Genomic DNA, 14605 nt, shown 5'->3' on the forward strand with positions numbered 1-14605 from the left:
AACTACTTAACGACGACCGCCCCTCCTGGCGGGGCACTTCCTTCCGCACCTGCAAGCCACGCTTTACCTGCTTTTGAGCTTTCCACACCGACCACCACCCCCCTGTTGGCCGATCCTCTAAAGCAGCACCACCTTTAGCTCGATGGCCAGGCCGGGCCCGGGCCGGCTGCATCTAACAACTTCGACACTTGGCACTTGAATTTAACGCTTGATTGCATTCCAGTCGGGGTTCCAGTACCACTCCCCTTGATAGAGGGGGCAGGATATCTGCTACGAGTTTTGGATTAATCCATAGAGGGTTTTGAAATATGTCTTATTATACATAGAATAGCCAGGTTTCAGTTCAATCTATAGAGGTTTTCAAGATTTATCCTACAATTCACGGTAGAGCCGAGTTTCTGGCCATTCTATAGGTTTTTTAAAAAATATCTTATAATAAATAATCTATCTAAGTTTCCGACAATTCTATAGTGGTTATGGGATATATATATCTTATATATATATACTGCATTATAGATCTATAAAGGGTTTATAAATAAGTCTTATTATACATAGAAAAGCCGAGTTTTGGTTGAATCTATAGAGGTTTTCAGGATAAGAGGATTACAATACGTGGTAGAGGCAAGTTTCAGGCTAATCTCTAGTTATTTAAGGAATGTATCTCATAATAAATGATATATCCAACTTTCAGACAAATCTATAGTCGTTTTTGGGATATATCTCATACAGATCTATGGTATTTTTCAGACAAACTATGTATCTTAAGGTCTCTATCTAAAAGAAAATACCTTTAATAACTATATCCCGTCAATATTTATGTCAAAATATTATTATCCAATATAGTTCAGACCTTCTCCACCCTTGACAATTGCCTTAAAGAGCCAATCCGAACGACTTCATTCTGCGGAATCCACTTTCAGTTACCTTCAGGAAGGTAATCAGAAGGGCTTCCTAGTTCTTCTGGTGGGGAGGGGTTGGGCCACAGAGCTTCTTCTTCTTCTTGCGCCTCTTCTAGCTTCTCATAGTTTTGCCTTTCTGGGCTTTGTGTTTTCTTTTAGCCTCCTTCCATGCCTCTCTGCCCAGCCCTGCCCTGCCCATCCCATCCTCCATCCTAGGGCTCTCCTCCACTTGTGGCTCTCGTCTTTGGACTTCCTTGTGCCTAAGTCGCCACCGCCCTCCTCCTGGTTGTGTGCCAGTTTTTCACTGGCTTCCCAGCAGACCGACCAGCAGACCAAGCTGGCAACTGGCCTCACTTTGCGTTTTGATTATAGCCGGAAATGCCGTTTTACACGTGAATGAAATTTGTAAATGCAGCGTTGCCGAACTTCAGCATATGTTTCTGTCTACATTACCAGCGAGAGTTAAATAATACTTATTTTAATTGGAATGAAGTGACGATAACCTCATTTATTTAAAATTTAAATCAAAAAGAGTCAAGTCCACAGGAAAATCAAAGAGAAGGGAAACCAGAGCTACAAAAACAGAGAGAAGGCCCAGGACTTGGGGTAAGAAATATATATCATAGGAAAAGTCCACCCTCAGGGAGTCAAAAAAAAAAATAAATGTTGAAAAATGCACAAAGGCACAAAATCATGAAGGACTTGGGACTTGGAATTGAAATGAGTGTAGTATGGATAGGATGAGGACTAGGCAGAGCCCGAGCCCAAGCCCAAGCCAGAGGCTGAGGCTCATGTTGATGTTGACATTGCCCTGCTGCACAAAACAGCAACAACAACAACATCACACAATCAAAAGGGTTACAGAATCAAAGGCCTAAGCAGAAGGTTGCTGAACCCACGGGGAGGCCCAGTCGGCCGGCCCTGACAAAAAATCACATGAAAAACTAAACCATACATGTGTGGAAATGAGAACAAAAGACCGAACTGCCAAATACCCTAGGGTGGTCTTTGGAATATTTATGAGAAACTAAGGTACAGGGAGGTTATTGGAGGGGTTTGTTGCATCAGTTTACAGAGATTTCTAAAGGTGTTCCCAATAAATGGCTCAGTTGTAGTATTAGTAGGAAATAGGAAATATTATAGTAGTAGGAAATATAATCAAGTTCGGAAGAGTTTTCTTTGAATTATTTGTTTGTTTATCGGTAATAGCTTAACATACATACAAGGAATATATCTTCAAGATATTCTCAACAAATAACTCAAGTAGTTTTCCTAATAATATATAGTATACCTTTTCCTATTTTCTATGGAAAACAGCACAGTTTTCTTTAAGTATTCGGTTAATTTATCAATAGTATCTCAAATAATACCAGGAATGCCTCTAAAAAGTAATTCAGGAATAAAATTTGTATGTTTATGAAAAGCTTCCCTAATAATACAGAGAATACCTTTCCTCTATAATAAAAAGAACCATTTTCTATACATACAATAGTATTCAGTAGTTCTTTTTAGTAGAAAAAGGAATACCTTTGAAAGAAATGCAGGGAAGAGTCTGTAGTAGATACTCTACCTAGCTTATATTAGTATCACAAATAATATCAAAAATATCTCTTCTTTAATGAAATTCAGAAGGATTTTCTTTAAATATTCTCTTTATTTCTCAATTATATCCCAAATCTTACAAGAAATTGCTTTAGAAAAATATTCAATAAGTTTTTAATAGGTATTCCTCATACTTATCAGTAGTATCCCAAATAATATCACAAACATCTATTCTTTAATGAAATCTATAAGATTTTTGTATGAATATTATGTTTATTTATTTATATAAAGATAGCTTATTCATAGTTTAAACTAAAACTAGTGGGGGGTAGAGAAATAGCGACTGGTGGCCTTCAGCTTCAGATCGGTATTATGTTCATTTATCGGTAATATCTCGAATTCCACAAGAAACACCTTTATAAAGATTTCTAGAAATGATATAGGATATCCCTTCCACTTATCAGTAATACTCCAAATAGTATCACAACAGTGTACCTCCTCCATAAGAAAATCCAGAACCCTTTTCAAAGAGTATTTATTCAAAATACACCCCCTAACCAAAACAGATAAGATTACCCCCTTAGATACGGTTTATATGGTAATATAAATCTCTTAAAGAACTTACCAGACAACGCCGAATGCTCCATAGCCGATGGGACGATCCGGCTGGACATCCTGCGGCACCGCCGGAGGCTGATAGTAGGGAGCCGCTGCGGCCAAAATAGCGCTGGCGCCCTGGGGCGCACCACCAGCAGCACCACCCTGTACAAGGGACATCGAAACGCTCATTGATGGACTACGCGGCAAGTATTCCAAATAATTCGAGCAGCTGCTGCACTGGCACTGGCACTGGCTTTTGTTTCCTGGCACTGGAGCTCAAATGTTGTGGCTGGCGGGTTTCAGTGGTGGTAGCAATGGAAGCAATGGATGTGGTGCTATTGTTGCTTTTCCTGGTGGTTGCTGCTGATGCTGCTGTGGTTCTAGCGGTGATGGACGAGGTGGTGGTGGTGGTGATGGTGGCGGTGGTGGCAGTGGTGGTGACGGTGCTTGAGTTGATGTGGGAGAAATGGTGTTGATTGCTCAATGGATGCCGCTGGGGGCCACTGATGGCCGCCATTCAATTGTTGGCCATTTGTTGCTGTTTTGGTTGTTTGGCTTTTCTTCTCTCTATCAAGCCTCTTTTTCTTTTATTTTCTTTTCTATTAAACACTTAATCTTTTATTTATTTTTTTTATTTAAATGAGATTTGAGGACATTTTGGTGAACTGCAAGGTGCCGGGCGCCGGGAGGGAGAGAAAGGAAAACGGTATTACTTGTTAGCTTGTTTTTATAGCCAATTGGTAATTGAAAATTAAAATTCCTAAATAAAAGTACTGTTATAAACAACATTGACTTTCTAACCAGCTAGCGGATGTTGGTAATAAATTTTTTGATCAAATGTGGGAATACTCTCTCTCTCTCTAAAAATCAAAGGATTAACTGTTAGTTTCTCTCTCTCTCTAATAACCGGAAGTATTCTCTTTCAGGATCACTCACTGTACTTTTGTTGGGATATATGGGGAGATGCTGTAGAGCAGAAAAATGAAAACAGGAGCGAGAGAAAGATGAAAGTCGGGAGAGAGAGCACAAATATGCCGTTAGCTGGCTGGCTGGCTGTCGCGACCGGGGCGCGTCCGTGTATTACAATTGTAAGTGTGTGTTTATAGGACTTGCGCATGTATGCGTGAGTGAGTTTTGGGGTTCTGAGTGGATTCTTGCGTTTTCGGCTGCGCTGGGGCCCTGCGCGGGCCAGCTGCAAAAGCCGCTCAAATATTGAGCTCCAACTTTTCTTTTTCTTTCTTTTTTTTGTTGTAAATTTAAACATTTTTTTTGCTCTCTAAAATCAAAAAAAATAAAACAAAAATCTCTCTCTTGATCTCAGATTCGCTCACTTGGACAGTTAAACAATGAAAATAAAAAAAATGCTCAAATGTATTGCAAGGAAACGGGACAAAAGAAATGGCCCGGAGGGGGGGCACTCATATTTCCCAGGGCATAGTTTTCCTGGCTAATTAAACACCGGGCTGGCTGGCTGGCTGGTAGGCTGACTGTTGTTTTCCTTTGACTCTCCATGATTTTTTTTTACCTTAAAAAATGCAGCGGCGACGGCTGTTTTTTTTTTTGTATTTTTTTTTTTGGCTCTTCCGCGTTTTGTGGGGTTGAACGATGCGCACGGGTGCGCGGGGGCAGCAAGCGTGTGTGTGAGGGAGAACGAGACTGAGAGACAGAGACAAAGAGGCTGCTGCTCAAAACGATAACAAGCTAAAAACTCGAAATGGATTTTTGTAATTTTTTTTTATTTTTGTTAATTATTTAATTATTATTTAAAAAACGCAACAACGGCGACTCACACACACGCTACACACTCAGCACACTCAGTTACACACAAACGTACATTTATGTGCGTGTGTGGCAGACAAACAAACAATTGCCTGGGTCACGTTTCTGGCTCTCGCAACTTTTACTGCATTATCTTTGTTATCACTCGGGGCGCGGGGTGGGTGGGCCGGGTCCGTTTGCAATCAAGTATATGCTGCCAGTGGCTTCTGATAAATGATTTTTTTTATTTGTGCTGTTTCCAAAACACACGCGGCGACGGCAGCGTCTTGTCGTCGGAACAACTAAGCCTTTCGCCAAGTTAGCGTCGCGATTTAGCGATTTTCGTCTTTCGAGTCGAGTCTCCGCCGCAGTTATCCTGCTGTAAATTAGCCACCCGCAGATTTTTTTTTCCGATCGTATTGTAAGTCGCGCACGGGTTTCGTATTGTAAGTCAGAACTGTGTGATTTATCCGGCGACGAGCGACAGCGATGCGAACGGTGCGGCAAACGGGGGCGGTTTGAGTGTTAGTTAGGACGGCTAGTGTTGACAATAGTTCAACAAATATCGATAGGTCGATGTTTTGCCAAAAAATACCATATCGAGTATAGTATAAAAAAACTTAAAAAAATTAAGTTTTTAAGTACGTGTTTCTTTTCATAAATATTCTTTTTTGAGCTGAAATTGGTTTTACAGAGGAATAAAACAAAAAATATATCTAAACATCAATAATCTGTTAATTTACCAAAATATCGATATTTCTTATCAAAATATATATTCTGGTATTTTTTGTTTGGCCACACTAAGTTCGAGTTGCGTTCGAGATAGAGATTGTTTGACACAACATGCTGTAGAGCCGGGGCGCCAAATTTAATTTCTTCAAATTATTAAAGTTTTCAGAAATATTTAGCTATTTTAATAACTTCAAGCAGAATATAACTCCTGAAAATGTTTCACAAAACAACGATCATAATTTATTAATGTAATAATAATAAAATTTGACTACTCATCTTCCGGGTTCTACAAGAAACGTACTCACTAGATGGAGCCACTAAGCTTCAAAACTTCTAAAATTTTCCAAATATTAATTTTTACAAAAAAAAACACCCGCAGATATCAAAATAGAATACAAATATTATGTAATTACGTTAATATCCTTTAATATGTATATATAAAACCGTACATTAAATGTTTTGGGAAAAAAATCGGGCCGCGATTCGATTCTTTGTTTTAGATCCTAATCATATCGTTTAGTTGATTTAGTTGTAGATCTACCCATTGGCGGCCTATGCGGGCGTTTTGGTCATGGTGATAACAGCGGATGGAACCAGTCCGAGCACCTCCAGCGGCTTCTCGTAGTCGTCTTCGGCGAAGAGCTTTCGTGGAAAGGTTGTCATCAACGAGAAGGGCGTTTCGATGCCAGTCTTCACTTGGATGAACAGACGCACGGCCGAGAGCTGCTCTTTCACGTTGAAGGTCTCCTGGAGGGTGGAACCGTCCTGTAAACGCACCTGGATCCGGGTTTCTGAATAGTCGCGTGGAGGAGACTTCACAGCCGAGGGCGAGGTGACTGTGGTAGAGCTAACGGATGCTGTAGGCTCTGAACTAGCAGCCGACTCCTTTTGTTCTCTAAAAATGACCATTTTTCAAAAATATCTTTATAGGAACTTCTAGATCCTCACCTGGCTTTGCGAGCTGCCTTGTCTGCCTCGATTTGAGCCCGAACCCGATCACGGGCCGCCTTCTCCTCCTCCTTTTCGCGTTTTCGCTGCTCCACGATTTTCTTCATCTCGAGCTCCTCCATGCGCCGCTTGGCTTCGGCCATATCCTTTCCGGAACGAATACGGTTCTTCTCCCTTTCCAGGGCATCGGCCTTTTCGCGCTCCTCGCGTTCAACGCGTTTCTGTTTAAGCTTCTCTTCGATCAGGGCCAGTTGGGCCTTCTTCTCCTCCTCGGTGAGGGCTTTCTTCTCCTCCGTGGACTCGGAGAAGTTACTGTGACCAGTTTTAGCGGCATGGTATTCCACTTCAGTGTGATCCTTGAGCACCTTTCCACAGTCGTCGCATTTCAGAGACTTGGCCACAGGGGAACCGGCAGAGGCCTCGGCACCGCTGCTGCTAGGAGCTGCTGCGGCCGCATCCTCCCCGGATGTCTGGCGGATCTCTGCGGAGGCCGGGGATTCCCCGGTATTCTGATTTGCCGGTATCTCTTCGTCACCGTGGGCCAACAGCCATTCCATTGCCGGCTCCACTCCCTTGTTGCTTGTCACCTGCAAAGCGTATTCTCTGCGGAAAATCACCAGGAAAACTATGAAACACCATTTTCGCAACAAGCCGGCAGCGAGCCCGCAAGCCAAGATCTGTAACTTACACACGTTCCCGGGCGAAGCCCATGTCCATCAGGGTCTGAACATCACTCATGGCTGTTTGCTGCTAATTTTAACCTACTAAATCGAGTTTCTTTTGTGAATGTTTATGAAAATCTGCAATGACACACAAAAACAAAGCCTAGCCAGTTCGATAGAAAATAGCAATCGGCTGAAAACTATCGATAGTTGAAAACGAAAATTGGTCCAGAGTCGGTAATAAAGTTATTAATAATATTTTAAGTTACTTGCGTCACTTTTAGTTGGAACGTTGTTTTAAACAAAACTTTTTTTTAAGCTAATGTTTTGGTTTATAAAATTGATTTTTGGCTTGAAAAAAGCTATAACATCAGCTGTTTTGAATAGTTTCGATAGTAACTGTTTTTGCCACCATTTTCCAGCACTGCCATTAGCCATCGGCGTCTTCATTCCTACGTTTTTGCGACTTGACTAGTTTTTGTGTAAGATTTTATTATGTCTCCGAAGGCCAAAAAGATGAAGATGGTGGTAAAGATACCGCGACACCCGTACTTCAATGTCCAGAGTGACAGCATGCAGGAGCACATGCGGTCTGTGGAGTACCAGGTGCGGAAGTGCCGTGTTAACCTCGAGCGCATTAAGTCTTCGAATCCTGGGGCCTCATCTGCCCATTCCTGTCCCTTCCCACTCAAACCAAAGCCCAAACGATGCATTGTACGTGTCGCCAGACTACCGGATGTGGAGCGCAGCGAGATTTCCGTAACCCCAGCCAGTTCCATAATGAACTCTGACTTCGACGAGGGTGAGAAACGTCTATAACTCCTACCAGTATATGAAATATTATTCAACAACCCCATATTTCAAATCGTTTCAGGCAACTCCAGCGAATAGGCGTGAGAAAACAAAGACTTGACATTGCCCAGCATACAGAAGACTGGCATCACCAATCACATCATCATCTGCACAAAACCCTAACATAGTCATACTTTCCCCAATCAAGGGAGGGAATCATCTTTTAACGACGTCGGTTGTTGATTCAAATATCGAGAGTTGTTTCAGCGTCGAGACAACAACAAATCGTAGCTTAGAAAAGTACATTTATACTTTACACATTTGGCTATACTTGATGCTAAATCAATGTTTTTGTTCTTTTTATCAAAGAAGTTATCTATGAAAAGTGGAAATTACTAGAACACAGAAACATTTATTGACATGACCAAATCTCCTTTTGTGTTCTGAGTTTAAAAGTTATAATTTAAAATAAACATTATTTTCTAGTAATCACTTTGTTTACAAACATGCTTCATGAAACTTGCCATGTTTACTTTTGTTTTCTGAAATAAGAAGATTTTTCTTATGAACATGCTCGCTTTCCTGCAACGTCATTATTGAATTTTCTTATCAATTATTTACTGTAAAAGAAACTGGTTCTGTAAGCGATCGATTATACATCAGTGATGAAGAAACTTCTGGTTTGATTCCTAGTTTTTATTTAAGGTGGAACATTAATAAAAACATTAATTAAAATTATTATAAATATGATGTATGTTCGCAGAGACTATATAAATGGCAGAGTTCTTGATTTGTATAAAAAATGAGAGGAAAACATAAATATTGTTTCTTTTAAGATATTTAAAATGAGAATAAAAAATTATTTTTATTAAGTTCGTGTACAAATTTATTTATTTTGGCAGTTTCTGGATGGATTTTAGTTAAGAGTAGTATTCGAAAGAAAATAAAATTCTAGATATCCCAGTTTGTTAAAATTATCAAATATAAAGTATACACATACAATATACATTTAATAAATAATTTTAGGTTGAACAATTAGCTTTTATTTTGGCGCCCTTTTGTTTAAATTCAAATTTTAACGCACGTATGGCCAGTGGCCACTATGAACCACATAAGTGTACCTATAATTTTTTTATGTGTAAATTTTACATACATATAAGTACATATATGGAAGGCAACTTCAAACCCATTGGTTTCCCGTATTTCTGTCGCGCCAGTATTTACGGTGCTTGGAGCAGCAGTAAAAAAAGATATTAAAAATAATTGTGAAGGCCAAGACGACGGCACATATGCCAAGCGTCCAATAGAGTGGCGAATAGTCATCCAGGTGCTCCTCCCCGTTTCCTGACATGTTTGAAGGGTGTGGTAGGTTTCTGTATTAAATTGGAACAACCTGGAGTGAATCACCACCTGCTCAATGTTATTGATCACTGGAGGAAATCGGCAAAAGTAATTGCAGTTAAAGGCGTATATATATTTTATTCAGGTTTTGGACGATCGGCAGATTATCGAGTACTCAAGATCGATAACAATACCTGAATGCTCTTAGAGTTCGTGTAAAGAACACTATGTTTAGTGTGCGTTCGATCTAAATGAGCTATATATTAAATTTTTTTTTATATATCCGCATAAAAACAAAAAAAATCCGCGTAACGGTAAAGTCAATCAGTCAGTTTAAATTACGCGCCACTATCGTGTTATCAAAACAGTTATCGTTCGATAGTTAAAAAATACTGAAAAAAATACCCAATTTATTTTGTCATATCATTGTGGTAGTCAGCTGTCACAGAAAATTATTTCTGGAAAAACATAAACAGGCAAAATTTCCCGTTTCCGCAGTTAGCAAGCTCAAACCCGAAGCAAACCATACAGGAAACCATCAGCACCTCCTCCGACCACAATGAACTGGCACACGGGCAACATAGCCGAGGCGGTGGCCGAATCAAAGATCAAAAATGCAGTTTTCGTTGTATTCATAGAGGGTAAGATTTTGTAGTGATAGCCGGAGCTTGATTTGCCGATTTCATACCACGTCATTGTTGCACGCATAGGCCAGGATGAGATGTCTAGCAAACTGGAGCGGTTCGTTGATGATATTCGGGTGCGTTCCCTCCTGGAGACCCCCGACTTTGTGGCCATCAAGGTCCAGGGAAATAGCTCCGCCTATGGACAGTTTATGTCGCTCTGTGAGTATTTATTTCAAACTATTTCATAACAATTATAAAACTTTCTTTTTTATTTTTTTAGATAAAGTGGTTCCGATTCCTTCGCTTTTCTTCATTGGAAAAACCGGAACTCCTTTGGAAATAGCTACAGGAGTCACTGCCAGTGTCGAGGAATTGGTGGCCAAAATAGACAAAGTGCTCATCCTGGCGGGCAAGAAAGCAGCTGAGACTCCAGCTACCAGCACTTCTGCCTTGCCAGCCGAAATTCCATGCAGCACAGCAAGGAGCTTTGCAGGAGCCGATGATTCCACCAGTTTGAGCAATGCGACCCAACAGGAACAGCCCACGACAGGTTGGTCATCCGCATAGAAAACTAAGCTTAATTATATCTCGTCTCTTTTTTAGATATTCAAACTGAAAATGCCACTTCTGTTTCAAAGTCAAATACCGAGGAAGTCGATGAATCTCCCAAGGAAGTGGGTGGAGCGTCCAGTTCTGCCGAAGCTGTCTCCAGTCAAGATCAGCCAAGTGAGGAGTCTGAAGCGAGTTACCGAGACGCGAATCTGGCAACTCCCAGTTATGTAACCGCCAGGTCCTCGCGTTCCAGCGTTACCGAATCATCCTCACCATCTGCGGAAAGCAAGGGCAATACCCCTGCTGCAGAGGCTGCGGTGAAAAGAGCAGCAGCAGCCGCTGTCGCCGCAGCATCTACAGAGGAAAGCAGCTTAGACGAGGGTCTTCCCCCTAACGCTGGGCCATCGGTTCGAAACCTGGCCAACGCCTTATTGCCCACTGTGCCGCTGCTATCCGCCGCTGTCCCAGTCACAGCTCAGGCAAATACTACACCTACCACATCAACTACCAGCGATTCTGAGGCGCGGATGGCGGAGGTGCAAAAGCTCTTGGAAGAGAAGCGCAAGGAGCGGATGGAGGAGGAGCGTCGTCGGGAGAAGGAGAACGAGCTAAGGCGGCGACGGGAGGGCAGAGAGGCTCTGGCTCAGCAGCAGCTGGCTAAGGAGCAAGAGCTCAAGAATATGCAGGAACGTATTCGTCGCGAACGGCAAGAGGAGATGGAGGCCCGGGAACGGATTAAGGCCCAGATCGCTGCCGATCGAGCAGAGCAGGCGCGACGCGTCACTATCTCGCCGGAACCGGTACATGCTGCTCCGTCTACTGTCTCAGTGACGCCAGACTCTTCAGTGAGCTCTGTGGACGAGGCGCGGCTACAGATTCGTTTACCCGGAGGCATCCATCATACCAAAACGTTCCCAGCCGCCGAGGTGCTGGCCACCGTACGCGTCTATGTGAGGAACGAGATGCTGGCAGGAAGCGATGGTCGGGACTTTACGCTGGCTACAAACTATCCTCGCCGAGAGTTCCAAGCAGAGGACGAAGTCAAGACGCTGATTGAACTGAATCTCGTTCCCAGCGCAGTGGTCTTGGTGTTGACCAAGGACAACTCGAACCGTGTGGTGCGCAGTGGCGGCTCTCTGATGACCATGCTGGCCACTGTGGTGTGGGCCATGCTGACCCCAGCAGCCAAGGCGTTCGAGTACATTAACAAGATGGGTCTGCGGCCGCTCTCTCAGAAGATATCTTCAATAATAGCCAACATCCGATGGCCAGGACAACAGGTCGAAGTTATGGATGTTATTCAGAATCCGTAAATATTTTAAATGTTACTTTTTGTGTCTTTTAATCTGAATGTCCTCTTTCTAGAGCCGCCCGTCGCAACATGGATATGTATTCTTTGAGACCAAGCCAACCACCAGGCTTCATCTACCAGGAGCCCCACGAAGCGTCAGCGACTCACTCATCCACACCCGCGCCAGAAACTACCGAAGGTACCGGAGCTGACGGGAAGAGCGTTCCGCAACCACAGCCGGGTCCCGGCCGGGCACCACAAACGCAGAGCACCAGCCAGGCTCATTCCACGTCACAGCGCCAAAGTGCTGAGTTTCAACAGCGGCCAGGCGGATATCGGTATGGCGGCGCCAACATTCGACGATTGCAAGACACCCAGAAGGAAGACAATGACAAGGATAAGGCCACCTACAATGGCAATTCCACGCAGCAGCAATAGGACGGCCCCAGTGCCGTCAGTCTCTAGATATCAACTTAAATAATCTGTTATCTTAAATTTAATTAAAACTATTCAACCATATTCCAAAATATCATGTCGATGTGTGTTTTAATTGAACAAATGTGATCTTAAGTTCTAGTCAAAACGAAAAGGACAGCCTGAAAATAATCTAATCTAAGACGAAATAAGCCTGGAATTTGGAATAAAAACCGTTTTAATCAAACAAATGTCAACTTAAAAAACTAGTATGGAGTAAATAGTAGCAACAAGTGTGTGGGTTATGTTAGAAATTCTTGGAAGAGCGTCCACAACAGAGATCTCTCTTTTATCTCTAAGTGAATAAATAATAAGATGGCTTCAAATAATCAAATATTTTGCGGAACATTCACTAAATTTGCAGCTAAATATGAGAGCACAAAAATTAAGTATATATGTATATGATTGTTAATCCCCGTGGAAGAACCAAATATAAGTGGAGTTAACGTTGAGTCCTCCTAAGGCTTCCCTCACAACATAGGCTTTACAGTTTAGATACGCGATCTTGCTCCTACTACAAGGTGAACCACATCAGGAACTGCAGCAGCTTGTAGACATTCACTAGCGGGAACTTCCAATCCCTCTTCCGTTGCAGCGGCGGCAGCAGGCTCGGATAATGGACCAGTGTGTCGATATGGCAGTTGGTGGTGATGGTGCCACCGGGATAGCCAATGGTCACAGCATCACCCTGCTTTACGCCATCGCAATCGATCAGCTCCAGGGATTTGTTAAAGCAGATGCGGATCTCAGACAGATAGCTGATCCCGTGCTTGCCGTCATACAGACAGTGGATGGATGGATTCTTGCCCAGAGCCTTGACTATCGCATTGTTGATAACCGACACTGTGTTGTTCGAATCGGGATGTATATCCGAGGCGTCCAGGATGCGCGACATGATGTAGTCCTCCCGCCAGGTGAGTCCTTGGGCAAAGTACTTCAGTTCATCGTCTAGCTGGGTGATGAGCATGGCACACGTTCCATGCTTTTGCCACTCGTGCTTCCACAACCACTCCTGCGACGACTCCCCCTTCAGATCCGGCCAGAAGGTCTCCAGGCGGTCCGAGATGGGATCCAGCTTATCCACATCGAAGCTAGCCGAGTTGTTGCAGAAAGACGGACCAATCTGATGGAGTTTTGTGGGCCAGATGCCGTGAATGGTCCAGAATTCCTTCTTTTGGGGAAGTGTGCACTCCTGGTCCGGGTTCTCCTCGCGCCAATGGTAGCAGGTGGTCACCGGCCACTGCTGAGTGAAGATTAGAACATCCCAGTTGTGATCCTGCAGACGTTTCTCAATGCCAAAGTCGGACATGGAGCCGTCCTCCCCAAAGTGATAGAGTAGCTCGTATTCTCTATCTTCATCGGAGGCCAGGGGGTTGCTGGGCTTCTGTTTTTGTTCCAGGGACGTTGATTCATCCGAATCCGATATGTCGCTGGAATAGAAATTGGAAACTATGAGTAATGGTTCTAACGCAGTTCTTTGTTTATTTGTCTCGAGGGGATACACATTTCTAGGTCAATCTCGAGCATTTGCTAATAATATTGATAATAGTTGTTAGAAAAGGTATTCCTCAAAAGACAGGACGAAATGGTTTGATCCGGAAACTTTCCATTTCAATCCAACAAAAACAAAACAAAGTAATTGCGTCTTTTCGTTTTTGCAGTACTCACTTGAGGGGATTGGAGCTGACAGCCAAGAGGCAGCAAAGCAAAGAGGCCACCAGGAGAAACCGCTGGCTTGGCATTTTGTTGCAAAATGAAAAATAATAATACATTCTGCGCAAAAAGTGTCTGATTTTACATTCTGTTATACACTGTAACAAAAAGTGTTTTGTTTTGTTACAAATAGTGTGGCCATAGGTAGTCTAAAATAAAAGGATAATTTTTTCTCTTTATAGTGTGGCTGCCTTTTATTGATAACCGGTTCGTTTAACCGTTTCGCTTAATTTGATTTTTAAATTTGAATTTAAAATTGTCTAGACAAATATTTTATACCTTAACATTTTTTAAAAGGCGTTTGACATAAAATATTTATGTCACAAAGCACAATTAAAGAAAAACTATTTAAGTTAAAGCAAACTAAATATTTAAAACTACAAAGAATTTAGTTTTATATGATTTATCCCGAAATATAGATTATATTCGTATTTAAAAATACAATTTAAAAAATACAATACAATGCTTCCCTTTTCTTACCATGAAACCTATTTTCCCTTTTTCTTACCATAAAACTAATTAAATTTAGAGACTCATTAATTTTATGGTCAATAAAACTTTGAGACAAAATTAAAAAAAAGAGTACAATAGCTTTAATTGATTAAGATTTTTGAAATTCTTCTCCATCGAGTCGTCTCCTCCGAGTCTGTGCTGGAAAATCCCCTTGCCCACATC

The 14605-nt window shown here is 42.2% G+C and overlaps 5 protein-coding genes across 6 annotated transcripts in view; 2 read left to right on the forward strand and 3 right to left on the reverse strand.

The window, feature by feature from the left end:
• The window catches only part of nmo (serine/threonine-protein kinase nemo), a 55987-nt gene extending 52757 nt beyond the window's left edge, over positions 1-3230 (reverse strand). For both annotated transcript variants that reach the window (XR_006246511.2, XM_043214033.2), the window contains exon 1: positions 3067-3230. Coding sequence is in view for 1 of the 2 variants with exons in the window: in XM_043214033.2 (XP_043069968.1) it covers positions 3067-3230 (164 nt within the window). In the remaining variant the exon portion in view is untranslated. The remainder of the gene's footprint in view (positions 1-3066) is intronic.
• Positions 3231-5932: 2702 nt separating this feature from the next.
• On the reverse strand, positions 5933-7327 carry LOC108127791 (UBX domain-containing protein 1). Its single transcript, XM_017245082.3, has 3 exons — positions 7168-7327; positions 6480-7082; positions 5933-6426 (listed from the first exon to the last, which is right to left on the reverse strand). The coding sequence occupies exons 1-3, from the start codon at positions 7215-7217 to the stop codon at positions 6084-6086; spliced, it is 996 nt and encodes a 331-aa protein (XP_017100571.2). The 5' UTR covers positions 7218-7327; the 3' UTR covers positions 5933-6083.
• A 221-nt stretch (positions 7328-7548) lies between these two features.
• Positions 7549-8805, forward strand: HP4 (Heterochromatin protein 4). Its single transcript, XM_017245083.3, has 2 exons — positions 7549-7943; positions 8016-8805. The coding sequence occupies exons 1-2, from the start codon at positions 7637-7639 to the stop codon at positions 8030-8032; spliced, it is 324 nt and encodes a 107-aa protein (XP_017100572.2). The 5' UTR covers positions 7549-7636; the 3' UTR covers positions 8033-8805.
• Positions 8806-9689: 884 nt separating this feature from the next.
• On the forward strand, positions 9690-12270 carry LOC108127769 (UBX domain-containing protein 4). The gene is made up of 5 exons (XM_017245052.3): positions 9690-9915; positions 9985-10119; positions 10181-10450; positions 10504-11761; positions 11818-12270. The coding sequence occupies exons 1-5, from the start codon at positions 9834-9836 to the stop codon at positions 12179-12181; spliced, it is 2109 nt and encodes a 702-aa protein (XP_017100541.2). The 5' UTR covers positions 9690-9833; the 3' UTR covers positions 12182-12270.
• Positions 12271-14051, reverse strand: RNaseX25 (Ribonuclease X25). The gene is made up of 2 exons (XM_017245054.3): positions 13886-14051; positions 12271-13647 (listed from the first exon to the last, which is right to left on the reverse strand). The coding sequence occupies exons 1-2, from the start codon at positions 13987-13989 to the stop codon at positions 12732-12734; spliced, it is 1020 nt and encodes a 339-aa protein (XP_017100543.1). The 5' UTR covers positions 13990-14051; the 3' UTR covers positions 12271-12731.
• Between the last annotated feature and the right edge of the window lie 554 nt (positions 14052-14605).

This window comes from Drosophila bipectinata, chromosome 3L (genome assembly GCF_030179905.1).
Source record: "Drosophila bipectinata strain 14024-0381.07 chromosome 3L, DbipHiC1v2, whole genome shotgun sequence".
Lineage (NCBI taxonomy): Eukaryota > Metazoa > Arthropoda > Insecta > Diptera > Drosophilidae > Drosophila > Drosophila bipectinata.